This window comes from Cryptococcus depauperatus, chromosome 6, assembly GCF_001720195.1.
Source record: "Cryptococcus depauperatus CBS 7841 chromosome 6, complete sequence".
Lineage (NCBI taxonomy): Eukaryota > Fungi > Basidiomycota > Tremellomycetes > Tremellales > Cryptococcaceae > Cryptococcus > Cryptococcus depauperatus.
In genome coordinates, this window is record NC_089473.1 from 1424703 (window position 1) to 1450165 (window position 25463).

The window sequence follows — 25463 nt, forward strand, 5'->3', positions numbered from 1 at the left end:
AGACAACCCGAACCGTAGCAAACTTATATGAGCTTGAAACTTGTGAAGGAAGAATTTCAATGCTCTTTGGAACATTGAGGCGTTGTTTGATCGCTATCTCATTTTGTGTTCCTTCTCTGCGTCTGTTTCCACTGCCAATATGGTCAAATCGTGATGTTGGTATCATTCCTTTACAAAGGCCCTTGTTACAAAGTCGCTCAAGTTACCGCCCTATTTTGACGAGTGCCTATCGTTTCGCATAGGTAGATGGTGTTATGAGATTATTATAGTGGCTGGATGCTGAGGTTACTTGAGCTGAATGATATTTGAGAGGATTATGTCGAAATAGAAAAGGCTCGAGGCGTTTTTCCATTCAGAACAGCTGGATTGCATTCATGGTGAGGCGTATATTCACATACCAAAAAAGACTCTCGAGCAAGCGATGACCTTTGATGGTAGGCTTAAGATTCTGTCTCTCATATTCGAGCTTTGTTTCTTCTTTCTTGAAACAATGACATAGGCAACTCATTGCGGAAGCCTGAGAACTGAATACATTTATGACTTGTACCTATATTTGAACCAAACAATGACGTGTATTTTATCTCACAAATTTGACCCCGTTTTAACGCGTTATTCTGTAAACAAACGCGTCTGGGACATCAATACCATTCAATTGTTCGAATTCATATTTGTAGATTGAAATAAGCTGTAATAGTATCGTCCCGGCAACTCTATATACCGTGTATCTGAGACAACTCACAATTCATCTTGCAAGAGGATAGGGGCTGAAGGTTTGCACAATGAGAATAGAAGAGCTTATTCTCGACGGTAAGATGGGTGCCTCGAAAAATATATTTCGCAATCTAATATGGCAGTAATAGGCTTCAAATCATATCCAGTTAGGACGACTATATCCGGTTCGTTTATAAAAATCTCAAAGTAGCCATGCTGACTCAATGAAGGGTTTGACGAGTCATTTAATGCTATCACCGGTTTGAATGGTTCAGGAAAGTCAAACATTCTCGATGCTATCTGTTTCGTTCTGGGTATCACCAACATGCAATCGGTCAGCTTGAAATATTTTTATCTTTAGCATGTATGCTAAACGTACTTTTTACAGGTTAGAGCCAACAACTTGATGGATCTCATTTACAAACGAGGTCAAGCAGGAGTAACCAGAGCATCTGTGACGATTGTATTCAACAACCAAGACCGTTCCAAATCACCTTTGGGATTTGAGAACACACCTCAGATCACCGTGACACGACAGATTGCTGTCGGCAACGTCTCCAAATATCTTCTCAATGGCCATAAATCAACCTTGCAAGCTCTTCAAAACCTCTTCCAATCTGTTCAGCTCAATATCAATAACCCAAATTTCCTAATCATGCAGGGGAAAATCACAAAAGTTCTCAATATGAAGCCAGCAGAAATACTAGGCATGGTAGAAGAGGCGGCGGGTACACGAATGTTTGAGGAGAGAAAGGACAAGGCCATGAAGACTATGGCAAAAAAAGACAAGAAAGTAGAGGAACTCGAATCTGTGCGTTACTTGTAGTCTTTATGATTCAATACGCTTATTTAGATACAAGCTGCTTCGAGAAGAAATTGACCCAAAGCTCGAAAAATTACGCGCGGAGAAAAGGTCTTATCTCGAATATCAAAAGGCCACATCCGAGTTGGAACGCCTTACTCGCCTCGTCAAAGCTTATGAATGGACCCTTGCCGTAACCAATGTTGAGAAGGCTGCAGAGAGTTTGAGCAGGAAACAGAATGAGATTGAGCGAGCCAAGAAAGATATTGCAAGAGGCAACAAGGAGCTTAAAGGTATGGAGAAAGAGCTGGACGAAATTAGTGCGAAACGAGAAAAAGTGAGAGCGATCTTGGAATCTTCCCGTCCTATCTATTATTTAACGCTCATTTTAGGAATTGGCCAAAGGTAGCAAGATACAAGGCCTTACAGATACTGCAAATAGGTTAGAACGGGAGCTGGTCAAGGTCAAGACCCAAATCGAAATCACGGGAAGCACTTTAAAAGAGGATGAGAAACGAGTGACGGCCGCCAAGTTAACTGTTGATGAAGTAGGTATCTTAATGGTGTGCTGAGGTTGACTGTTACTAGTCTATCAAAGCCCTCGACGACAAGAAATCCGTTACTTCACAGGAAGCAGAAGCTTTTCTGAAACTTAAAAGCGCTTATGATGCTGACCAGAATGAACTGAGTAAGCTCGAAGAGCTTTTGCAGTCATTAATCACCGGCCTTTCTACCAACCAGAATGGAGATGAAGAAAATGCAGGCGGTTATCTCGGTCAATTAGCTGAAGCTAAGGCTCGCCTCACTGCAGCTGGTACTGAAGCAGAGCAAGCAAAGATGAAAATTAGTCTGGCTGAAAAAGAATTGAAAGAAAAGGAGCCAAGAGCAAAAAAGGCAGAGAAGGAGGGAGCTGGTTTGATACGAGAATTACAGGACAAGAAAGCTCAAGTGGAGAAATTGAAAGCACAGGTTGAAAGCGCTGGTTGGGATGAGACTCAGGAGAAACAAATACTGGGAGCACAGGCCGAACATCAATCCAAAATCACGGAGCTAATGGAAAAACGAGATATTCTTAAATCCCGTCTTGCCGCTATTGACTTCACCTATTCCGATCCGGAAGCCAACTTTGATCGTAGTAACGTCAAAGGGCTTGTCGCCAATCTTGTAGATCTTGAAGAAGAAAACTTCAAAAGTTCAACTGCACTTGAAATATGTGCGGGCGGCAAGCTTTACAATGTCGTTGTACATGATGAAAAAGTCGGCTCCAAATTGCTCAAAAATGGCAATCTAAAAAAAAGAGTGACAATAATCCCCTTGAACAAAATCGATGCCACTAAAATTGCTGCTGAAGTGAGATTTGTTGTCTACCATGATAATGTGACTGCTTATTTGATTGAATTTTGTAGAAACTTTCTGCAGCCAAGAAGATTGCTCCTGGAAAAGCCAATCTTGCTCTCGATCTTGTCGGTTATTCCAAGGATGTTTCTGCCGCCATGGCGTATGTTTTTGGCCGAACTATTATTTGTACAGATAAGCATGTTGCCGAAGCTATTACCTTCAACAAATCTATAGGTGTGAAATCCGTCACTATTGAAGGAGACGTTTACGACCCTTCCGGCACCCTTTCTGGTGGTTCATCTCCTAGCAGCGGAGGGGTACTAGTCAAGGTTCAAGAATTGAAACAGGTTGAGAAGGAGATCACTGGCCGTAAGAGGGCTGTTGAAGAACTAAAGCTAAGACTACAAGGATCCAAGAATGTTATTGACCAATGGAGGAAAGCGAAGAAGGATTTAGAGCTGAGAGCACATGAGGCCAGCCTTCTAGAAGAGCAGATCAGTGACAGTAATGCTACTAAGGTGAGTTTTGGCAATAGATTTGAACACATTATTTATCTAAAGTAGATAATTGCGGAAGTGGAAGCTGCTCGACAATCCGTTATCACATTGAAAGCAATTGTGGACCAGACAAAAGAAAAAAAACAACAGGCTGCGGCTGATTGCGAGCGGCTTGAAAAAGAAATGGCCGATTTCAGACAGAATAAAGATTCCAAGCTCGGTGAGATTAAGGTAAGGAACCTCATCATTCCCAAGCTAGCAATCTGAAATGTTGGGCTAGGCCGATATTGCTAGCAAAAGGAAGGAACTTGGAAAGAAGACTACGGCTGTCAAGACTCGTCAAAAATCTGCCCAGACGGTCGAGATCGAGATTCGTAAGCTTCCCATTCACTTTTGAGTTCCTGATTTTTTCTGATCTTGTTCGCAAGAACAACTCAAAAGCGATATTGAAAGCGCTAGGTCCGAGGTTGAAGAGGCCATTACAACACAACAGAAGACTGAGGTTGAGTACAGAGCGTTGCATGATAAGTTGGAAGCTATACAGGTAAGTGGAACTGTTCAACGACTTACCAAACTCATGTGTTTTGATACAGTCTGATCTTAAAGTTGCTGAAGTCGAACTTAAGTCAGAGCGTGCTGTGTTAGTACAGTTTGACACCGAGCTTGCCGATCTTGAACACGATCTCAAAGCAAAGAAACAAGAGATCGTGGATGTAGAATTGTTGCTCAAAAAGTCGGAGCATGATCTGAATTCAGTAATCAAGGAACGAGATGGCTCGGAGAATCACAAGGTGAACTTGGAGAAACAATTTCCCTGGATTGTGGAGGAGCATCAGTATGTTTCTGATTCTGCATTCCACACATAGCTTACATACGCGAAGGTTCTTTGGCCAGTCTGGAACACCCTATGACTTCGAAGGAGTAAACTTTCAACAATCGCGCGAGCAATGTCGGGAACTCGAGATTCAGCACAAAGGCATGGGTAGAAAAATCAATACTAAAGTTATGAACATGATTGATAAGTGTGTCAAGTTCGAAATGCTTGGAACGATATGGTTTTTAATGACTGTATAGCGTCGAAAAGAAAGAACAGGCACTGAAAAAGATGATGGCCACTGTCCTCAAAGACAAATCAATGATCGAAGCCACCATTGTCGAGCTTGACAGATACAAACGCGATGCCCTTACCGAGACGTGGAAGAAGGTAAACGGGTGTGTTCATCTTCATTTTCGCCTCTTACTTCGACTGACATGGACTTGCATCAGTGACTTCGGACTCATCTTCGCTGAACTGCTACCGGGCAATTTCGCCCAGCTCCAACCCCCTGAAGGGCAAGATTTGACACAAGGCCTTGAGGTTAAAGTCAGATTGGGCAGTGTTTGGAAGGCTAGTTTAACGGAACTGAGCGGCGGTCAGAGGCTAGTCTTAATTTCTGTAATGACATTCAGTCCTGACCAATCTGCAGATCACTCATTGCCCTTTCCCTCATCATGTCTCTCCTCCAATTCAAGCCTGCTCCCATGTATATTCTAGATGAGATTGATGCTGCTCTAGATTTGCAACACACACAGCATATTGGCCAACTTTTTCGTAACAGATTCAAAGGCAGCCAGTTCATCGTGGTATCGCTCAAAGAAGGTCTATTCATCAACGCAAATGTCCTGTTTAGAGCGAGATTTAGGGATGGTACCTCAGTGGTAGAGGTGAGTCACATAATCTGACTGGTTCGGATGGAAACTAATATAAATACAGAGAACTGAGAGACGTTTTAACGTTTCACATAATCATGCAGACAAAGAGAACTCACCGGAGCCCATCGTCGGTAAGAACGATAAGCGATTAGGAGGTAGTCGAGCAGCATTGACTTCACGATGAGGATTGTTAGGTACTTTCATTCGTTCTTGGGCATTTCTTCAAATCTAGTCATCCTTAGAGCTTGTTGTAAATCATTGCATGATAGATATGACACTTGTGACAACATGTTGGTGATACAACAGTCCTGATTGTCTCTTATTTTTTATTCTTTTTTTTCCCTTTTGCTGGCTGCCGATTGGATACAACCATTAAATCTCCTCCCTCCCCGCCATCTCCACCCATCTCCTTTACCTTCTGTCCAGCCTCCAGACTAAACATCAGATCTCTGACTGTCTCTTCCAAAGCTTGACACTCTTGGTATTTATCCATTTTCGCATTAATGGCTTCATCCCTCTCCTTTTCAAGCACTTTGATCCTTTCTGACAATCCTTCTGTAATGGCTTTTTCAGCTCCTAATGCGCTTTGCAACCCCTGACTCAACTTTACAACTTTCTCCGCTTTCTTTTCAGCCTTTTCTCGTTCCTTATCTGCCTTTTCTAAGTCTCGCAAGCGGTTAATATTCTCGGCGTTTTGCTTTTCCAATTCTTCCAACCGTTTCGCAAGATTTGTCTGATTGGATTCATAATGTTGGCGCATGGATTCCAGCTGTGAAGAGAGAAGGTAAGAGTATTCTAACGTAATTGACTCGATAGCAGATATCTTGTCTTCATCTTTCAAGGAAGGACCTGCATGGTTTTCTTCAGAAATGTTCTCCCTTCGAGGAATTTCCCCTTGATTCTCGGAAACTACACTCGAATCACGCTGATTTCCAAGAGGCATGGAACGAGGAGCAGATGGCGTGGTGAGCGATGAAGCAGACGGGAGCTCAACAAGTTTCCCGTCGTTTTTTGTTTGAATGAGACGGTGTACGTAGCTAGTGACACTGTCAGCGGTTAGTCTAAGAAAGATTCCAGATCGGTCATACTTGTCGCCCTTGTAGTCCCAGACTCTCTGTGTTTCGAGCTCCATAGCCAATGCATGCCCGCTTTCCTCCCAGTGCTTCCTAGCATGCCCTTTACCAGGTTCGTACCTTCCACAACCTACAACACCACACACAACGCAGATCCAATTATTATCGGTGATAGAACATATACTACATTTTGTCAAGCGTGTGATTTCATGTCGATCCCTACCCGGAGGTGGCGGACACGCTTGGGAAGAAGAGGTTGAAAGAAGTAGATGAGAAAGACGACAGACTGGGCATCGTGAATCGCCCCATTTGCGGAGACAATCGCAATCAAAAGTGTGAGCGCATGGTAATGTTACAAGGCCTGTCACTGTAGAATCTAGTCGTTCAAGACAGACAGGACAAGAAGGCAGCTCATATCGACTGTCGGCGGGAATGTCTGTCAATAGCTGCGGTAACTGACGTACCCGAGAGTTGTAGACTGAAGGAGGAAAGGCCGGTACGGCGACATCTTTTGACTGATTCTGATCCGAGTCAATTTTGTGGAGGACAAGATGATGGATACGTATGGGGTGACATGTCTCTCGCGAATCAAGGGCGGAAAACGCTCTGCCAGTGAAAATAACCATAAAGTCTTGTGCTTGCAACGCATCTCTGAATTTTAACAGCACAATTGATCTGTTCGGTGTCGCTGCTTCTCTGTCATAGACTTATGAGCGTTTCAACTACAGACTCCCGAATGAGGGAACGTACCGAATCATTCGCACGCCTTCCAAACAAGTTCCCCATCCTCCAATAAACTCCAAAAAGTCTGCAGGTCTCATCCAAGCTGGTACAGCCAAAATGGCAACCAGACTTCCATCTGCTCCCTCTGCACTATCGCCATCCCACTCGCCTTCTTTTGCCAGTTGATCTTTGGAAGATTGCCCGTCAGGATGAGAATCAATGGAGGCGATAAGTGACGGCGGCGGTGAATGTTTAAACAGGTGAATAACCCCAGTGCCCAATGAGGAGATCCCTTGTGCATAAGAAGATGAGAGGGGTGAAGGTGACGGAAAGTGCCCCAGCAATGGTTGTAGAGAGAGATTGTCTTTGCTTGACGATTTACTTTTTGACTGTTGACTGTTTTTAGATTTGACATGACTGAAACCTTGCATATTTCGACCTTGGGAAGTTGATTTTGGCTTGCTTTCCATGTTGTTATTTTTGCTGCTGTTGGCAGTATCTACAGGGTCGTCTTTGCCCATAGTTTTCCTGTCTACGCTCTTTTCTCTGGTGAAATCCACCCAGTCAACGGAAAACTCTCCAAGCCTCCAATCTGTTCCTTCTCGGTACTTTTCGTTACGTGGATCGGCTGAGTGATAGGCAGATGCTGGAGAGTGGATGACTATGATGAGTGAGTAAAAGTTTTGTTGTTGAAATGCCATTGTTTTGTGAAAAAGAAAAGAAAAGGGCAAAATTGAACGGGAACTGTCATTAACAGGCAAAAGGTCATCAACGGTATCAATTCCTAACTTTTTATGCATATTTCTGGCTCAAAGCAACTCTCCTATGTAAAAACCTTTGAAGGGCATGACAACCACAAAAGCTCCCATTGGCTATGCAGCAACGTTCAATTAGGATCCATTCCAAGTTTGTCCGCTTCACCGTTATAACCTTGATTTGAGGTACTGGTCAAGACCAACCTTGTAGCTTATACAGCGGTATGCCTTGCCAAATCCAACAATAAACCTAACCTCAAAAGTGAATAGGATAGGTCACAAGCCGTTGACAAGTATCAACAGCCTTAAACACAGTTCATGGACGGATGTTCGCAGCATAGAGACGCTCCTCCTGTACTGTCAACCTGTCTACTCCACTCTTTCGAGGCGCGAAGTATTCTCGGTCTAGCTGCACAAATTCACAGTGGTGCTTCAACAGCCTCATAGCTTCTGACCACATGGAAGTTGCCTTTAGCTTCCTCTCCTTTTCTGAAATCATTTCCACTGCTTTTTTCTTGATGTTTTGAGGTGAAATAGGTAGATGATATTGCACACAACCTTTTGGATCGATACCTCCATTTTGCAGTCCCTGCACCATAACATTATCGGAAGGCGTCTGGGCATCAAGAGCTCTCGTTAATAGATGGCTACAAATCATTCCAACAATTCCATTCTCTTGGTCATCCAGTTCTTTGTCGGATGCGTCAAAGACCACTCTGAGCATCTTGGGCTGCCACACACGAAGCTGGTCAGGCATTATGGAGATAAAAGTAGGCCAAGCCGCTTGTTGCTCTGACGGCAGTGAGAATACGACGGTAACTGTATCAGGCATAGATCGGTCGCAGACATAACATAGAGTGTTTCGGGGTATCTTGAGGTTGACGTTTGAAGGGAGAAAATTGAGCCGGACAATGAGCTCTAGTGGTCGACGATACAGTTGCCAAAGAAAGACGATGCCTTGGTCTATGGCCGAACATTTAACCTCTGATTGCCGCAGTGGACATACGTCTTCCATATCTGGTACTCTTGCCGTCCAGTCCAGTCTTTCTATGCCATAAAAACTCCTAGAGACTTCAAGGCTCATAGGGAACCCCATGCGTCCGGCGCCGATATAGTTGGATATTGTCCACAGAGGTATGCGAGATATGGAAAGCGATTTCGCATGCCGAACCGCTCGTATTGAGCGCTGTCTTGACACTCCAGTCAATCCTTGAAGAAGGGACTCGTCTATAGCCACATGCTGATACAAAAGAGGGACGATGTGGTCGTAATGCTGGCTTGATAACAAAAGGTATTTTGCTGGAGCGATGAGGGCAAGAAAGTATAGTATGAGATCTTGTACTGGCTCTAGCCGATCGAGAGAGGTAATGTGGTATTGCATACCATTTCTTGAAGATTCAACAAGAGAAAAAGTAAAGAGATGGGAAATGGGTAGTGAACGTGATTACGTAATAATATATGGGAACTTATTCAATGGTTAGAATCGTTCTCTCTGTGTAGATTGAAATTTATCATCTACTTGTATTTATCTTTTTAAACACATCGTATACTAATGGCACAAGGTAATCTGTATTTATTGGGCAGACCTACCCATGTGGAAATGTCAACGTCAACTTTTCTCAATTCTACGTGCATTGTTGGAAAGTCCGGTTGGCCGAGCTACCATGAATGCCAGAGATGCTAAACAGTTGATGAGGTTTTCTCTCTACCATTCAAATCAAGAATTACCATGTCAAGTGAAGATTACCCATCCATGCAATGTAGCAGCAGCATCATAGCGAATAACCGTATAATAACCCCTGCCCGATTAGACTTTGATAAGGAAATGTCGTGATGATACCACCAAGCGGAACATATGCGTGCGCTCAAAACGATCCCTCACAAAGTAGTGCGTGAATTGGCGAAAATGAACTTGGTAGCATCTTTGGTTCAGCAGTTCGTCGTGGTACGGACGCAAGTCAACAACATTTTGATGAAACAACAGCTCGTAAAATGGTGCTACCAGAGTCAACATTCGATATGAACTCGTATAAAGAAATAAATAATGATTGGATGGCACTGAGGAATGAAAATCTAGAAGAAGCCACTGCGACCGTGTCACGAAGCCAACTGGATGAGGACTACGACGTGCACACCATGATTCCGGAAAAGTACAAGCGAAAACGTTATTTCGTTTCTGACGAGTATCTTGATTCTGACGAAACCAAATACTATGCCGACCTCTATGCCATCGGCCAAAGTGCTCAAGCTGAAACGTAGCTCTTATTCGACCCCCAACCAGCAGCAATCCTGACTTCAACTGCAGTAAGCGAGACCAAGTTCTTCCTCGATGCACTTTCTAATGCAGAGGATTCGATAGATACTTCAACGAATGTATCAGAAAAGGTGGTGGGTGCAGGAAGTTTGCCAATCAAGGCTCTAAGCAACATTTGCCATAACCTTACGCAAGTTGGAGAGAATTGACTAGTACAAAGATGGACGAAAAGGTAGAAACGGTTGTCAAGTCCAATTACGACCAATGTCATGACGAGACTTCACCCGACTACAAATGGAGACTGGGAAAAGAGTTGAGGTATCAGATGCAATCAGTTGTGACCGAGTTGAACAGAAGAAGACGGAACGGGTCATATTATGAATTCATTTATGAAATGAATACAGAGAGAAGATTCTGTTGTGTGGCAGACTACTCGTGAAAGCCGTACTCGGGAATGATGATTGCTAAAGGGTCTGTAGATAGTCGTTAAAGTGCTGACTGACAAACTGGCATTCTTCTATCCATGCTATCAACTCGATGACTCCGTCATTCACAACATTCCATGCTCTTGGACAATTTACAAGACTCTTGACTAGGCTTGCTATGATATAGTGTACAGTATATACACCGTCGACTGCTACAAGCGATCTTGTGATTTCACCCACATCCTCTTGTCGCAGATTCGACTACTACTCGATGGCATATCTTTCTCATTGCAAAACTCCGCCTTTAGTCCATAGACCACTCTCCACATGAGGTCTAATCTCTTGCTGGGAATTCTTTTGCACACCCTATCTTTCAATCAGATAATCCCAACATGGCAGAGTATTATCATCAAACAAACTTGCTTGAATCGTACACGAGCATGCTATCACCACCCACCCATACCTGTCTTGATAAAAAGCCTCTCTCCAGCGAGCTACCAATACCCATTTTTCTTCTATCCTACCCGTGGAGGAGCATGAATCTACGATTTTGTCAGGACACTCAACTCGTGTATCCTGTCTTGATGGTGACTCACGTTTATTGGATGGTCTCAGGATAATGATATATAAAGAGTAGATTCATTCCATAGATTCTCTAGGGAATGAATATTAATTAGCTGTCTTAAGAGTTACTTATTATAAGTCGTCCCAAGGAAGCCCCCCAGAACACCCCAATTGTGACAGATTTGCCCTATCCAATCCAACTTGGACGACAGCAATCTACTCAAGCCTGAGAACCAGACTTGGAGCAATTCCAGCGCCTCTATGACTCGATCCAAGGTTTGGAAGGTTACGCCTCGTCGAGGTAGCGTTGCTAATGGCAGCTAATCCTGGACGGCAGACGATGTTGAGAGTCACCATCTCCAAGCTGCTACCGCATAGCTGCAGCGAAAGCAAAGACAGTGGACATCTGTCCACTCGGAATCTACTCTACCAAGCAAGATGTCCTTCTGGTCAGGCAGCCTGGCAGGTTCAGCTTCAAACTTCCAATGATAGTACACAAACTCAGCGAGATCGGCCCAGCTTTCAAAGAACGTACCGCTGAAAGTGAGCCTACCGGCTATGAAAAGTTCTCAACGATGTCATTAGTAACATGAACCAGTAGGCAGCCTTTGGACAGTCACTTCTCAGTGCTACAGTGGTAAAGAAAGAACAGCACTTGATAGACCACACCAGGACTGGCTCAAGGTCAGTTCTTTCATAGTCAATGAATCTGTCGAGGAATTGGAAAGAGCGGTTTAGCCACTGGACACAACATCTAGTTGGATAAAGCAGCATTCACCAACATCCAGCGACTCATATCAATACATCCAGCATGGCATTATCTATACACCCATAAACTCAAACTTCATCATCTTGCGCCATTCAAACAGCCACTGGTACCAGCACATGAAAACTCTTTGGAAGAGTGTCAGAACCTTGGAATTATGACATGGAATATAGCCAATAAGTAATAATGCAATGTAGATTGCATTATTGTGACCTTTTGGTACAGAGCGTGGATATTAATTATTGCTAATATTCATGACAGCGGGTCATCACTCCGTCGACGTCTAGTCCTGCGAACCGGGAAACCACGTCCGGTCTATACGCGGATAGGAATAAAGACCTTCAAGCTTGTTAGGCTTGCGAGCGCCTTGGGTTCGAACTCCAGCAGACGGAACAACTGGAACCTTGGACCCCGCCACAGACGACCCACAATCTGTGTCGAGCGGGATTCGAACCTGCTACCCGGAGATTGCATTATTCTGTCATGAATATTACCAATAATTAATATCCACGCTCTGTACCAAAAGGTCACAATAATGCAATCGGAGTTGCATTATTATTTATTGGCTATATTCCATCGAGTAGTTCCAACGTTCTGACAGAGAGCCAAAGGTTGGACGAGTAGTGGAACAGACTTTTATCAGTCAACCTGTTCATTCAGCCAATGTTGAGTGACATTCTAACCCAGCTGAGTGAGAGTCTTCATTACTATATAAGGTATATCAAGCACAGAAAATCTGCCAATAACCATGCGAATGACAACCACTATCCACCAAAACACATTTCCACTTTAAAGTCAGTCGAGATGGCCGTGACGCTGGGCAAACACCGAGTATCCAGAGTGACTCACTCAGACAAATCTCAAAGGTAAACTACTCTTTTCACAAAAGACTCTTAACGATGCTCACACCTTTATCCTTCTCAATGGACTATGGACATCTACCGTCTATAGGTATAGCGATTCGGCCACCGCTTCAAGTCCTGCAAGAGTACTGACCACTCGTCGAAACCTTGAGCCTGCAACGCTTGAGTGCTGGTGCCAGGAATGAGTTGTATCTTGGGACGTTGAACTCAAGGCATTGGAACTGGATGTCGCTTGGATGAGGAATGTGTAGTTGGAAGAGAAGACAACTATCTAGATCCATTCTCTTCGATCTATCAACATGAGTCCTTTCTGATATCTTTTCGCCTTCTACGGCAGTCATTCAGCTCTACCGCTTCCTTAACGTACACAATGTCTTGGCGTTTCCTCTCCATGATCCTTTCTTGTTACAGAGCATGCTGCCAGTAACCTTTATCCAAGGGAAGCCCCAGGTCGGGCTTTTGCCGACGATAGAATAGTAGATCGAGTGCACTGCCGAGAAGCTGACCATGTCGAGTGAGCTGTATATAACAAAGGGTCAGCACCATTCTCTCCCTTTCTAGTGGCAACAACGCAGTCTACGGCGAAAACGAAATCAGATGGACCCGTCTTACTCAGCGCTGCCCAGTGTCTCAACCAACACTTCTCAACAAGCTGGACCTGATATAGGTTGTTTAATAACATGCTTTCCAATCATTTCACAAACCGAAACCCCTCCCGAAGGATCCGAATATCCCAGGATGGGATGTGGATCCGCCGTATACCCTCTAAAAGACGAATCAGTATCCAGAGATATCGCATTACATTCACAGAGACTGAGAAAAGCTATTAGCAGAAGTGCTAGATCGAACGAGGTAGCCGGTTACTATAAAAGTGTAGTTGATAATTTAAAAAGTCAATTCGGTCCCGGGCCAAGTCATCCACGCATTGTAGGAAAGATATTCAAACGATGCCGAACTTCAGCAACTGAGATTGCCAGAAGGCTGGCTGGGAGTGTCAGTACAAACACCAATTTCAAGTTGACAGCTATGCCACCAGATGAATTTAATATACTCACCCAGAACCAGGGTGTCAATAAATCTTTATTTGTGGTCTACAATGGAGAAGGTTATCCCGCGTCGCAAGGATCCTTGGGGAGTATAGGAGGCTCGGCTCACCTTTTAGTCAACTTCCCAATGAATGCTGGCCCAGCAGCCGCAATGGTTGCAAGCGATCAGACGTATCCCGGGTTTGAAGTAATCCAGCCACCAGTTGGTCCAATGTGGCTGGAGGGTTTTGGTCAAGGGTTTGATTCCAATTTGCCAGGCGCAGGTGGAATAGCGGATCCACCACTTGCAGAATCATTTATAAGTACCGATTGGTTCCCATACATGGATCCAAACCTCCAACTGGAACAAGAGGGCCTCTATGGTGGGATCTTACTAGAGCAGTCCGCAGCAGAGATGCCAGACGGCGATCAACCATATGGGACACAACCCGACTCCCAAGATGACTCTGGAGTACCGGAATTTCAATGAGAATAATTAAAGAACGAGTAATGGATAGGCGCAGAGCACACTGTGGATAAGCATGCATACAACTGTCATACCCGATTGTATAGCTCGTGGTTTGGGACCAGAGTGTCGGAATAAGTCATGGTGATACAATGGTATAGAAGATATGTGTCTGTAAGTGCATAGCACTTCACGCTGCCACATGAGAAAACGCGGATAAGTCCGTCAACGTAGAATACATAATTGTAGATAGAATAGTTTCTCTTTGATACTTCATTTCATATGCACCACCAGTGCTAGTTTTGCGGTATTCGACCTTAAGCGTTTCTACGAGAACCTTAAGTAATAAAACTTGTAATTACAGTGAGGCACTCAAGCCTACAGTGTCATGAATATTAGCAATAATTAAGATGCACGCTCGTACGAAAAGGTCACAATAATGCAATCCGAGTTGCATTCCTATGGTTTGCCTATATTCCATCCAATAATTCCAACGTTCTGACAACATGTCAAAGTAGAATCATTGGATAGCTGAGATTGATTAGTGTCACGTGATTAGGAAATCTTGTCAAGGATTTGACTCCGTTACAGCACTTAGTACATGGAAAAGTAAAGTATAAACATGAATGTTTATGGAACTATACTACGTGGCATCCGGTTAGGCGTGCCAGTTACTCCACAAGCCTATCTGCTTCTGACAAATCTTTTTCTCGTTTAAGTGGTAGCTTTTGCTTTTATTTTATTCTTCTTCTATCCATGCGATTATACATAATAATGACCCAACATCGACAATATCAGGTCATCCAAATTTGACACAGAGAAACCCCTATCGCCGTTCTAATACTCTCTTTTATGCTATCTATATATACAAGGTCAGATCCTTGAGATGAAAAGAACGAGAGGGTTATCCTTGGGACGTGAACTTTTAACAAAAGAAGTAGCTTCTCGCTTGGATTAGGACCGACAAGAGTGGAAGCGGCAAACGGGAGATAAAAGACACTGGTCGGGTTAGCAAGGTGGTTTCCAAGCTCAAACGGCAAGCTGACAAGTGGTACGGAACGTGAATCATGTTAGAAACAGGCGACCTAAACAACTCAAACGACCAGAGCACTGCAGGTGTCTCTGGTGGAAATCACTCAGACAAGGCCAATGTAACCGTTATATTTGATTTACACGATAATGCGAGGCCGCTCTTTGTACCAAAAAACGAAAAACCCAACTGGGTTGTAATACCACCTTCAGCGCGTTTCGCAATGTCTCAAACCCCCTCTCGAGACTCAGCAACTACAAATGCGTGTAGTGGGTTTTTTAAACTGTTTACTGACAACTTTACTAAGGTTTGCCCTTCCCAACCGAAGACAAAGCTCTCGGATTACGCACCTACCCCTCTTACCCTGTCCAGCTTTAAAGCGTTGGATGCCAAGTATCTGGCCGAATGTATTGAGTGCGGTAAAAATGTCGCTGAAGATGCGTTGAAGACGCTCGACAACATACCAAAATTTCAAGATCGAATAACTTTCAAAGTCATTGACGCATCAGGTATCCCGGACGTTTATGACGATTTTCCCGAAATTCCTGTTATAAGAAACCAGGATTCTCAAATAAAGCAACAACAATCGGCTAATACTCTTTCAGCTTTGTCAGAGCTCGATTCGAATACCAGAATTATCATGGCTACAGCTTTATTCGATGATGAAGCTGGTGTGTATACCATCAGACCAGATGGTAATAATCGTCTGGCGGCGTGTGTACCCTGCTTTCAACTTGCCCAAGGCATATTCCCCGGACATAGTTTTGCAGACCCACGTTTTGACATGGTTCATTCGAAAAGTGATGCAGCTATCAAAGAATATGTTGAAACGTGCTTTGGAGAAGCATACAGCAGGCTTCGCAGCTCCAACACGCCATCAAGGCCTAATGGAAGGAATTTCTCCGAGGATAATCTTTATCGATATGGCAATGAAACGCGACAACACGTTTTCGATGAACTACAGACTGCGGCAAAAGAGGTCAACGAATATCTTCAAGATCATACAGGTAGTAACATGAAATGTGTTGTAGTAGATCCAGACACTTTAGCGTCGGCTTTCCTTGAGTAACCCATCGTTAGGATGGTGCAAAGGGAAGGTGATATGGTGTTGAGGTGGGATCGCTGCATGGCCATTGTGGAATCCAAGATATGAAGACTTGTTCACGTGGCAGAGAGATTACTCGACGCTTCTACGCAATAGTTAATCAACCTCCTTTGACTATATCAAGTCGTATTAACCCTATATAGCCTCCAACATGAAGATAGGATGCATCTCTCTTTTTACTCTTCTCTCTGCATTTTCAACAATCTATAGCTCTCCATAGGAAGAATCTGACTAGCTGTCCTTGTCTATTCCAACTACACCCTTCTCACCCAAGCTACCTCGAGTCCAAGACTCAACCCAAGTCCTACCACAGTGTCGGTCAACTCTGCTCGTTATTCGTCCAAGCGTTGTAACCGTCCCCATATGATCCATGTGATCCTGGATCCGCGCCAGTTGTGTTCCAACCAGTGACCCCTTCGAGGTTGGGTTGTATCGCCAATTGACCGCTGCTTGGCAGCCCATAGAACAACGGCTGTTGGAATACCCCAGGGTAGTACCCGTAGTTCTGTGGAGGGATTGTGCTCATGTATTGGGACCGATTGGGAGGTATAAATGACCCTGCGGGCCATGGATACATTGCTCCAGCTGCGCCTGGGAAATTGGGATACAACAATGAGCCAACCCCGAAACCCGTTGGATGATCTAGCTGGAGATTACTCTGACCACATCCATCAAAAGTCAATACTAACTCAGACGTGCCCGTTACAGTGGGCGTTTCGGTTGCTGCATTAGAATCCATCGGGTGGTTGGCTGAGCCTTCCCTACTCCCCAACGATCCTTGCAGCGTAGAATGGCTTCTCCCTATGTGGTCCACCAAGGGAGAGCTGTGGGTACCGCTTGTCCGTTTGACGAATTCATCCAGCGACTTGACAGTAAAGACGTAACCGGCCTCTTTGAGTTGCTGAGCCATACTTCTGGCAACCTCTCCACCTAGAGCTAGGAAAGCGTCGTCTGTCTCTTTCATATTGGCTTCAGTCCTCGGCCTGGAGTTGCATTCGTTTATAATTCTATTAACTGCCGATTGAAATCCATCGTCTCTCTTGATCGATTCAAAACATGTGTTCACAGCTTCTATCGGTAGTGGTGGCTCATAATAGCGAACGTCGGGTGGTAGTGGGTATTTTAGAGGAAATAAAGAGTGTCGAAATCCAATGGTTGGATTTTCCAGTTGTCCGTCGTCAGTTTCTCCTGTAACACTCTTTGGATAGTATGCTTAAAGACCAGATATAACAGTTCCGAATCGTTTGGAGGCGCTGGGCGTTGGGTTGGAGGGGTCCATCTCGTTTTGTTTTCCGCCGTGGGCTAGGTGGTTGCTACTCGGTGGGAGAGAACGGCATTGGCCTTTGTTATATACAACTCACTCGATAGGGTTGAGTTATAGCGGCACACTCGATCTGCTATCTTATTGTCGACAAAAGCCCGACATGGAACTTTCCTTGAGCAAAGTTTGCGGGCAGCATGCGCTGCGCTGTATTGAGAAAAGAGGATGGAGAAGGAAAGCGAGGACGTTTGTGGATGCTGAGTTAATGGTGTCGTTGAATGACCGCCACAAAAGCCTTCAAGATACCAAGGACTTTTGTTGATAGATTGCGGAGAATGGATCTGAATAGCTTCCTATTCCAGCTACACATTTCTCAGCCAAACTGCCTCCTGTCCTGTGGCTTTCAACTCAGACGCCCAACTCCCAATCCAAGTCCCGACAGTGACCCCTTGGAACATGGGCTTTTGACAAAAGAAGTCGCGCCTCACTTACATTGACAAGAGCGGAAGCGACAAACGGAGGATAAAAGACATCGGTCGAGTTAGCAAGGTGGTTTCCAGGCTCAAACGGCAAGCTGACAAGTGGTACAGAACGTGAACCATGTTGCCTATGAGCGTCCTATGCAATCCAAACACTCCAGATGAAGACGCCTCCACAACGGCTCATGTCACCATTGTAATTGATTTGGACGGCCATGCGAGGCCACTCTTTGTATCAGAAAGCCGAAAACACGGTTGGAAAGACGACTGGTTTCTCAAGCAACCTGCAGAGAGCTTTGAAAAATTTCTACATCCCTCTCCAAACTTGGCCAATCCAACGATGAAAGAGGCGTATGAGGAGTTTTCTGAACTGTTTGACAGAAAATAGATTGAAAGTCACCCTTACCAAACGACAACAAAGCTCTCGGATGACGAACCTATCCCTGTTACCCGGTCAGACTATAAAACGTTGGGCGCCAACTACCCAGTGGAATGTATTGAGCGTGGTAGACAAGTCGCTGAAGTTGCGTTAGAGACGCTCAACAAGGAAGCAAAAGACAAAGGTCAAGTAAATGCCAAGGTCATTGACGCATCAGGTATCCAAGATGTTTACGACGAATTTCCCGAAATTCCTGTTATACCAAACCGGAATTCTTGAATACAGCAACAGCAATCGGTTAATACTCTTTCAGCTTTGTCAGAGCGCGACTCGAATACCAGAATTATCATGGCTGCAGCTTCTATTGATGACCAAACCGGTATACCCAGCTTTCGACTTGTCCAAGGCATGTTTCCGGAATGTAGTTTTGCAGATCCATCTTTTGCTCAATATCATCCAACAAGTAATGTAGCTATCAAGGCATATGTTGAAGAGTGCTTTCATAAATCATACAACAAATTTCGCAGCTCCATCCAACCGATGCCTAATAGAAGGGATTTCTCCAAGGATAATTTTGATGCATATTGCGATTAAATTTAAAGCCGATTGTTTGATGTACAACGGACTGTGGCAGAACAGGTCAACACATATCTTAAAGGTAAAATTAGAAACATAGTATGTATCGTAGTAGATCCAGAAACATATATGTCGGTTTCCGATCCACATAGCCGGTGGCCAAGATCATGGAGATGATAGTGTGTATGTTTTGGGGTGGGATGGTTGTCGAAGAATGCAAGATATGAGGACTCGTTGATAGCTCTCCATATAATGCACCTGGATAGCTGTCCTTGTCTATTCCAACGACACCCTCCTCACCCAAGGCAATCCCGTTCCAAGGCATGACTCATCCCGGACATTGTGTTGATGGCATGAAGCACAAAAAGACAGCGAGTGGTCGAATTTGTGTACAGCCAGAGTCATACATCCAGCCCTAGACAGCCACCAAGCCCTTGGAGAGGATATTCTCTGCCAACTCTTCCACGCGCACGCTCACCCCGCGCACTCTCTCATCCCATCTCTGCCGCCAGCTTCCCTTTTCTATCTCTTTTTCTTCACGTTCTATACCGAGACCTCCTGCTTGGCCTAGAGCGTCTGCATCGCTGGGTATGGTGTTGTGATGGGAAAATGACGGCTCGAAAAATAAAAGTGACGTGGGTTGGTCAATATACGCACGTAGACGGGATTGCTCAATCATCCTATAGGGCATTGGTTTGTACAAGGGAAATTGGACAGTGTGACGTACCGTCGGGCAGTCTCTTCTGCGTCCTCTGCAGACAGCCCTAGAACCGCACCTAGTGCTTCAAAAGAAATGTTGTCGTACACCTAGACGTGTCGGTCATCACAATCGATCAAGAACAACATGCATACCTTGCCGCACGCTTCAACGTTGTGCTCCCTAACGACCCTCTCCACCACTGTGCCTCCACCTTCCACCGTCGCTCGCTGATGTTGAGCTAACCCACGTTCAAACTCCCGAACTTCCCCAGATTTGACAATATACTCTAGCAGCATTTTCCTCAAAATCGTTGAGAGCGAAGCTGGCAGTTCCGTATGAACTCTGTCATCTCGATTCAAATTCGCCAATAGTCTCGATCGGTAAGGGCCTGGTGGAGACAAGAGAGCACAGGTAGATGCGGCTGAGAGGATGGTTAGGCGGTCGGTGGGATCAATCATAGTATCGTGGCTCAAGTCATGATAGACTGCCGCTGCCTTGGCAAATTGGCCAGAAAAATCAAACAACTTGGCTTGGGAAAGACGCATGGCGAGGCGCATCTCTTTGTCAACAGGACGAGGCAAGAGGCTTGCTCGTGTAAAGTATGTTTGGGCGAGTCCCCATTCGCCGCATTCGAGAGCGAGTCGGGTGATGGACATGTAGACAGCTTGCTTGTCTGTATCTGAAATCTGACGAGATGATGATTCAAGAGGAATAGCTGCAAGAGCACGCGCTGCAGCTTCATAGTCTTCCTCAAGGGTCAAAAGATGAGAATGTAGGTGTCTCAAGACAGTTATCTGGTCTGATCAGTAACAGATTACAATATGATAAAAGACATACTTGTTCTTCGCACCATCCGCTTGGGTTGACATCGAGAACAGCTTGGACAACATCACGCCTGATTGTCTCGCCGAGTTCATTTTTGAAAGCTTGCTCGCCTAGTGATTCCCATTTGGACTTTTCCATCTCGCCTTCTTCATCCAGTGGAATTTTGGCTGTACCCTTCTGCTCCAAAGAACTACCTGCCACAAGAGCAGTGACATATGCACCCAAAACTCGGTGACCTACCACGATGGTAACGTTTGAGGTCGCTATAAAGTGATCAGCAAATTGAACAAGTGGCTGTGCGTCTACGGGTGGTGCAGTGAGCAGGGTCTGTAGGATGTCGAGGTATGCTGCTGTACGTTGTGGCTGAGAGGCAATCAGAGTCGCTGAATGGAGCTGCTCCTGAAGAGACATTGTGAAGATGTAAATGTAAAATGAAGTGTTGACATACGATGCATAATGAACGCTCATCCGATACCATAAACCAGACAATGTAGGCGAAACGTAATATGTATTATTAACTTGAATTATTTTAATTACAATAATACGCCAACTTAGTTTTCAGAAATAATTTTTCCAAATATTTCGCTGTCAACTCTTTCCATGACATCCAATCCAGCCACTCAGCCATCTCTTTTCAACGATCCATCTATTGATCATGCAATTGCTGGATTCGGAGCAGGCACAGTCGCAACCCTCGTTATGCATCCACTCGACTTGGTCAAAGTACGCTTCCAGCTCGCAGACAGCTTGCCACATCCAGAGTCTCGTCTTCATGTCATCAAACGGCGGTGGGGTACAGGTGTATACTGGGCAATGAGGGATGCCGTCGCTGTTGACGGCTGGAAAGGTTTGTATAGAGGTCTAGTGCCGAATCTGGTAGGAGGAGCAGGTTCATGGGGGTTATACTTTTTATTGTACGTCTTGCATCGTATAGTGCTTGGCTGATGGACCCAGTTACAACATGATTAAAAAACAGATGCAACCCCTAGACCCTTCTCTTCGTCCTTCCCCTGCCCAACATCTTCTCGCAGCGGCTGAAGCTTCAGCAATCACAGCAATGCTCACGAATCCTATATGGGTGGTAAAGACTCGCGTGTTTGGTACAGCTCAACATGATCCAAATGCTTTCAAGGGTTTGTGGGATGGTCTTGCCAGCATCTACAGGACGGAAGGTGTCAAGGGTTTGTATAAAGGTAGCTTGTTGGCCTTGGTAGGCGTATCAAACGGGTCGATACAATTTGCAACTTATGAAGAGATCAAGAGACGGCGGACAGATATCAAGAAGAGGTTATTTAAGAGAGAGGGGAAAACATGGAAGGCAGAAGACGAAAAACTGGTAGGTTCAGAAATTTGACATTGCTTAACCACGTCTAGTCCAATATAGAATACATTCTCGCCAGCGGAAACTCCAAGTTGGTGGCTATCGCTCTGACTTATCCATACCAAGTTATCCGAGCAAGAATACAAGTCAGTCTGCCCCTTGTTGCTCGTTGTATCTCTGACTCTTCGCTGGTAGAATTCTTCCCCTTCTTCAAACATTCCTAAACCGACCATTCTGTCTTGTATCTCAAGCTTAATCAAGAATGAAGGTATCCTTGGCTTCTACAAAGGTTTAGGAACGAATGCACTGAGGATACTGCCTGGGACATGTACTACGTTTGTTGTGTATGAGAACCTGGTATGGGCTTTTAGAGCATTAGCATTAGAAAGAGATGAGAAAAAAAGTATAATTTAATATTAGCATTTTGCATGGCATATTCATGGACATTTAGCGTGCCTTTCCCGGAGTCTTTACCTTGATAGGCACGCGTCCCACTGTTTTGTTACATCCATGATTTCATTTCGAGCGGACTTGTTCTTTTCTTTTCCATTTCTGTCTTCATCGCTCAAGTAGATAACTTTGGAAATGGCCCAGAATTATGACAAGATTGTCAAGCTGGCATGCAAGCCAAAAAATGCGCCGCCAAAAGCAAAAGTATGCTTATTTCCATTGCGCGGTGACTTGCTGACCTTAAGTGTAGTATATAGAGTGAGCAACTGAGGTTTTGATGAGACAGAAATGTTGACAATAGGCAGTGCTTTAATCTCGGCAACCTATGCGGATAACGGGTCCATTATTGACATTGCTCGCTCTATTGCACTGCGCCTAAGAGATCAGAATGGAATAGTATGTACCTGCATTGACCCTACTTACCTACTCACATCCACAAGGTTGTCTTCAAAGCCCTCCTAACTCTTCACCAGATGATTCGCACAGGATCTACAGAAGCGTTGTTGGATGTACTTGCTAGAGGAGATATGCTAAAGCTGAGATCAGTTCAAGCTCCAAGGTTTTCTGGTGCGTGATACCATCCCAACATTATGGTCTGACTCTTGTATAGGTTGCATACCTCCAGCAAGTATGTCGGCCTATGCTGACTATCTTGATACGCGTATTCGAGCATTCAGAGAGTTGGATCATGACCTTGTCAGAGTACAGACAGAGTCTAATAGGCGGAGTGATGGCCTTGGTGCTTCATGTGTGTATTGATTCCTGTTTCTACAGACTGAAGCTGATGTGAAATAGCAAAAGCAAGAAGACTTCGACATTTGCCTGTTGAAAAAGGTCTGCTGAGAGAAGTCAAACAAGTGCAGAAAATGTTGGACAGTCTCTTGAAGTGCAAGGTATGCCATACACTGTATTGGAGATATGTTGACATCTGTCTAGTTTTATGACGATGATCTTCGAGATGAGAACACGGTGCTGGCTTTTCGATTGCTAATCAAAGACCTGTTGGTACTGTTTCAAGCAGGTAATGAAGGAGTTTGCAACATCCTAGGTATGTTCTTTTTTCGGCTTGATGGTATCTGACTTTGGAAAGAGCACTACTTTGAAATGTCCAAACATGACGCCCAGGGATCGTTTGACATCTACAAACATTTTATTGCTCAAACAGATCGTACAGTCGATTTTTTATCTATCTCTCGCAAACTGCATCACGTCGTAAATGTACCTGTTCCAAATCTTAAACATGCACCAACCAGTCTAGTTCAAGCGTTGGATGAGTATCTGAATGACCCAAACTTTGAGCAGAACCGTATAGATTACAAGAAAAGTTTGGGAGTTGTCAAAGGTCACTCGGGAACATCTTCCACTCCACCCGTCGAGCATTCCTCTTCAACTCCTGCTTCTGAGCCCAAAAAGGAGCCAGTCAAAGAGGAACCGAAACCGCAACGGCCGCCAGGTGCGTCTCAAAAGATTAACGACTTTTTTGAGTCTATCCAAACAGATCAGCAACCTACGATGTTTGATGGTCCTGCCCAACAGTGAGTCTATCTAAAGATAGCATCGCACTAACTTGATGTAGAATGAACTATGCTCAAATGACTATTAACCAATCACACTTCAATCCCTTCCGCCAGTCAGTGATGGCCCCGCAGCAGACCGGTTTCATACAACCTCAAATGACTGGCTTTTCACAACAAGCTCAACTCGCCCCTTTCCTCCAACCACAACAAACTGGCATGATGGCGTTTGGTGATAGAGCGAGTATGTTTATACAAAGCAACGATTATCAACAATCTCGCCCGGCTTCGGCTACGCCTCATCAAGGTGGATTCGTGCAGGCGCAGCAAATCAGTTTCTTACAACCTCAACCACAGCCGACAGTGGGTTCATCACAGCCATACCAGCCTAGTCTTTTGCAGCCACAGACTACAGGATTTAATCCGTTCAGACAGAGCATGATGGTAGGCGGTGGTGGTTTTAGCTCAAGTTTGGGAAACTCTCATCCATCTCCATTTGCTTCTAACGGCATCTCGCAAATTCAGCGCCCAGGATCTACGCCTGCATTCGTCACTACTCCGCTCATCGCATCCAACTCCAACGCATCTTTGTCCAATACTGCTGTATCTAGCCATGAACCAAAGCCACTTGTAGCACAGCAAACTGGGTCGAAGAACCCTTTCGCGCCTATTCCAGGATCGACGCCGCCTGTGCCAAAGACACAACCTCAAGACAAGCAGCCGACAATGAACGAATTATTAATGGGCGATGGTGCGGATGTGGGCAACCACACACAACTGCAGTCATATCAACAAGGGCAGCAACAGCAAGTACAAATGATGCAGGAAATGCAAATGCAAGCATTGGGCATGGGTGACGTTGCAAGTAGTTTTGTTAAGTCTGAACAATCACAGGCTGGCGGAACCAATCTTCATCCTCAGTTCTCTTCTCTCTCTGTCAACAGTACCAGCAATAATCGCTTGCCTTCACCGTCTTCGACAACTCAGACTAATTCCCTTCCTTTTCTTTCTGCCAACTCCACTGGTTTGGCTCCATCCACTTCTATCTCATCCCAACTGACTGGTATCTCCGGTCTGTCCAATAACACAAATCTTACAACAAACGGATTTTTGCAACCACAGCAAACGGGATTTGGAGGTAGTAATGTAAAACCATTCAAGCCGGCTTCAAACTTTGGCTCACAGCTGGTGGACAGTTTACCACCTATCAATGAACCTTCATCATCGGCCTCAGGTGCAAACATGGTCGCTTTGCCAAGTCAAAATTCACTATCTGATGCTGGTGGTGCTCGTCTGCAGAATACAGGGCTTCCATCGACAAGTTCATTTACTGCGAATCAACATTCTCAACTCCCCCAGCAGCAGCAACAGGGACTGACGGCGCAATTAACGGGCGCAAATCCATTCAGGCAGTCCATGTTCCCAAATATGATGAGCAGTGCAGGACAAATGGGCGGAGCGGGAATAGAAGCAGCTGCATTTGGAACCATGGCGGGAAGGGAAGGAACATTTGCACATCAAGGTCAGAATCAGAGACATGAAGGACAGGGGCAATTTGGGATGTTTGGACAAAATTTTAGTCAACAGCAAAATCAGCAGGGAGGTTCGTTGATTTGATCTGCTTAGGAAGTTATGCGTGCGTAGAGGCAAAACCAAACAATTCTAATCGTGAAATGGTTGTTAAGTGTTTGATATGATTGCGAGCTCTATACCTCGATACCAAATGACGTTTTTTTACAATTTACCTCAAGTTTTGGATATGAATTGATGATTTTTCCATTTTAATGCATGCTTAATTGTTCGTTCCTTATGTTGTGAACAGAATGACGGAAGTGAAAATGATGTCTATATGATAAGTCTCGTACAAAA

At 44.7% G+C, this 25463-nt stretch overlaps 13 protein-coding genes across 13 annotated transcripts; 8 read left to right on the forward strand and 5 right to left on the reverse strand.

Moving 5' to 3' along the window:
- Window positions 1–779: 779 nt before the first annotated feature.
- Window positions 780–5224, forward strand: L203_105281 (uncharacterized protein; the record flags this gene model as incomplete). The annotated part of the gene is made up of 17 exons (XM_066214649.1): window positions 780–807; window positions 861–896; window positions 942–1045; window positions 1100–1522; window positions 1572–1850; window positions 1906–2031; window positions 2102–2863; window positions 2920–3369; window positions 3415–3579; window positions 3629–3722; window positions 3777–3892; window positions 3942–4183; window positions 4230–4370; window positions 4423–4560; window positions 4615–4767; window positions 4815–5052; window positions 5102–5224. 17 exons carry the CDS (start codon window positions 780–782, stop codon window positions 5222–5224), a joined length of 3618 nt encoding a protein of 1205 aa, XP_066070746.1.
- A 135-nt stretch (window positions 5225–5359) lies between these two features.
- Window positions 5360–7537, reverse strand: L203_105282 (uncharacterized protein; the record flags this gene model as incomplete). Its single annotated transcript, XM_066214650.1, has 3 exons — window positions 5360–6077; window positions 6129–6809; window positions 6864–7537. The coding sequence occupies 3 exons, from the start codon at window positions 7535–7537 to the stop codon at window positions 5360–5362; spliced, it is 2073 nt and encodes a 690-aa protein (XP_066070747.1).
- A 370-nt stretch (window positions 7538–7907) lies between these two features.
- Window positions 7908–8972, reverse strand: L203_105283 (uncharacterized protein; the record flags this gene model as incomplete). Its single annotated transcript, XM_066214651.1, has 1 exon — window positions 7908–8972. One exon carries the CDS (start codon window positions 8970–8972, stop codon window positions 7908–7910), a length of 1065 nt encoding a protein of 354 aa, XP_066070748.1.
- Window positions 8973–9610: 638 nt separating this feature from the next.
- L203_105284 (uncharacterized protein) lies at window positions 9611–9850 on the forward strand (the record flags this gene model as incomplete). The annotated part of the gene is made up of 1 exon (XM_066214652.1): window positions 9611–9850. The coding sequence occupies one exon, from the start codon at window positions 9611–9613 to the stop codon at window positions 9848–9850; it is 240 nt and encodes a 79-aa protein (XP_066070749.1).
- Window positions 9851–10482: 632 nt separating this feature from the next.
- L203_105285 (uncharacterized protein) lies at window positions 10483–10778 on the reverse strand (the record flags this gene model as incomplete). The annotated part of the gene is made up of 2 exons (XM_066214653.1): window positions 10483–10636; window positions 10690–10778. 2 exons carry the CDS (start codon window positions 10776–10778, stop codon window positions 10483–10485), a joined length of 243 nt encoding a protein of 80 aa, XP_066070750.1.
- A 2282-nt stretch (window positions 10779–13060) lies between these two features.
- Window positions 13061–13978, forward strand: L203_105286 (uncharacterized protein; the record flags this gene model as incomplete). The annotated part of the gene is made up of 1 exon (XM_066214654.1): window positions 13061–13978. One exon carries the CDS (start codon window positions 13061–13063, stop codon window positions 13976–13978), a length of 918 nt encoding a protein of 305 aa, XP_066070751.1.
- A 1043-nt stretch (window positions 13979–15021) lies between these two features.
- L203_105287 (uncharacterized protein) lies at window positions 15022–16053 on the forward strand (the record flags this gene model as incomplete). Its single annotated transcript, XM_066214655.1, has 1 exon — window positions 15022–16053. The coding sequence occupies one exon, from the start codon at window positions 15022–15024 to the stop codon at window positions 16051–16053; it is 1032 nt and encodes a 343-aa protein (XP_066070752.1).
- Window positions 16054–16408: 355 nt separating this feature from the next.
- On the reverse strand, window positions 16409–17053 carry L203_105288 (uncharacterized protein; the record flags this gene model as incomplete). The annotated part of the gene is made up of 1 exon (XM_066214656.1): window positions 16409–17053. The coding sequence occupies one exon, from the start codon at window positions 17051–17053 to the stop codon at window positions 16409–16411; it is 645 nt and encodes a 214-aa protein (XP_066070753.1).
- An 897-nt stretch (window positions 17054–17950) lies between these two features.
- Window positions 17951–18487, forward strand: L203_105289 (uncharacterized protein; the record flags this gene model as incomplete). The annotated part of the gene is made up of 2 exons (XM_066214657.1): window positions 17951–18180; window positions 18226–18487. 2 exons carry the CDS (start codon window positions 17951–17953, stop codon window positions 18485–18487), a joined length of 492 nt encoding a protein of 163 aa, XP_066070754.1.
- A 712-nt stretch (window positions 18488–19199) lies between these two features.
- L203_105290 (uncharacterized protein) lies at window positions 19200–20720 on the reverse strand (the record flags this gene model as incomplete). Its single annotated transcript, XM_066214658.1, has 4 exons — window positions 19200–19464; window positions 19512–19591; window positions 19637–20278; window positions 20322–20720. The coding sequence occupies 4 exons, from the start codon at window positions 20718–20720 to the stop codon at window positions 19200–19202; spliced, it is 1386 nt and encodes a 461-aa protein (XP_066070755.1).
- Window positions 20721–20909: 189 nt separating this feature from the next.
- Window positions 20910–21886, forward strand: L203_105291 (uncharacterized protein; the record flags this gene model as incomplete). The annotated part of the gene is made up of 4 exons (XM_066214659.1): window positions 20910–21185; window positions 21244–21645; window positions 21757–21776; window positions 21826–21886. 4 exons carry the CDS (start codon window positions 20910–20912, stop codon window positions 21884–21886), a joined length of 759 nt encoding a protein of 252 aa, XP_066070756.1.
- Window positions 21887–22215: 329 nt separating this feature from the next.
- Window positions 22216–23619, forward strand: L203_105292 (uncharacterized protein; the record flags this gene model as incomplete). Its single annotated transcript, XM_066214660.1, has 8 exons — window positions 22216–22284; window positions 22331–22338; window positions 22386–22476; window positions 22521–22647; window positions 22691–22828; window positions 22876–22973; window positions 23017–23128; window positions 23171–23619. 8 exons carry the CDS (start codon window positions 22216–22218, stop codon window positions 23617–23619), a joined length of 1092 nt encoding a protein of 363 aa, XP_066070757.1.
- Window positions 23620–23753: 134 nt separating this feature from the next.
- On the forward strand, window positions 23754–25211 carry L203_105293 (uncharacterized protein; the record flags this gene model as incomplete). Its single annotated transcript, XM_066214661.1, has 1 exon — window positions 23754–25211. One exon carries the CDS (start codon window positions 23754–23756, stop codon window positions 25209–25211), a length of 1458 nt encoding a protein of 485 aa, XP_066070758.1.
- Window positions 25212–25463: the final 252 nt, after the last annotated feature.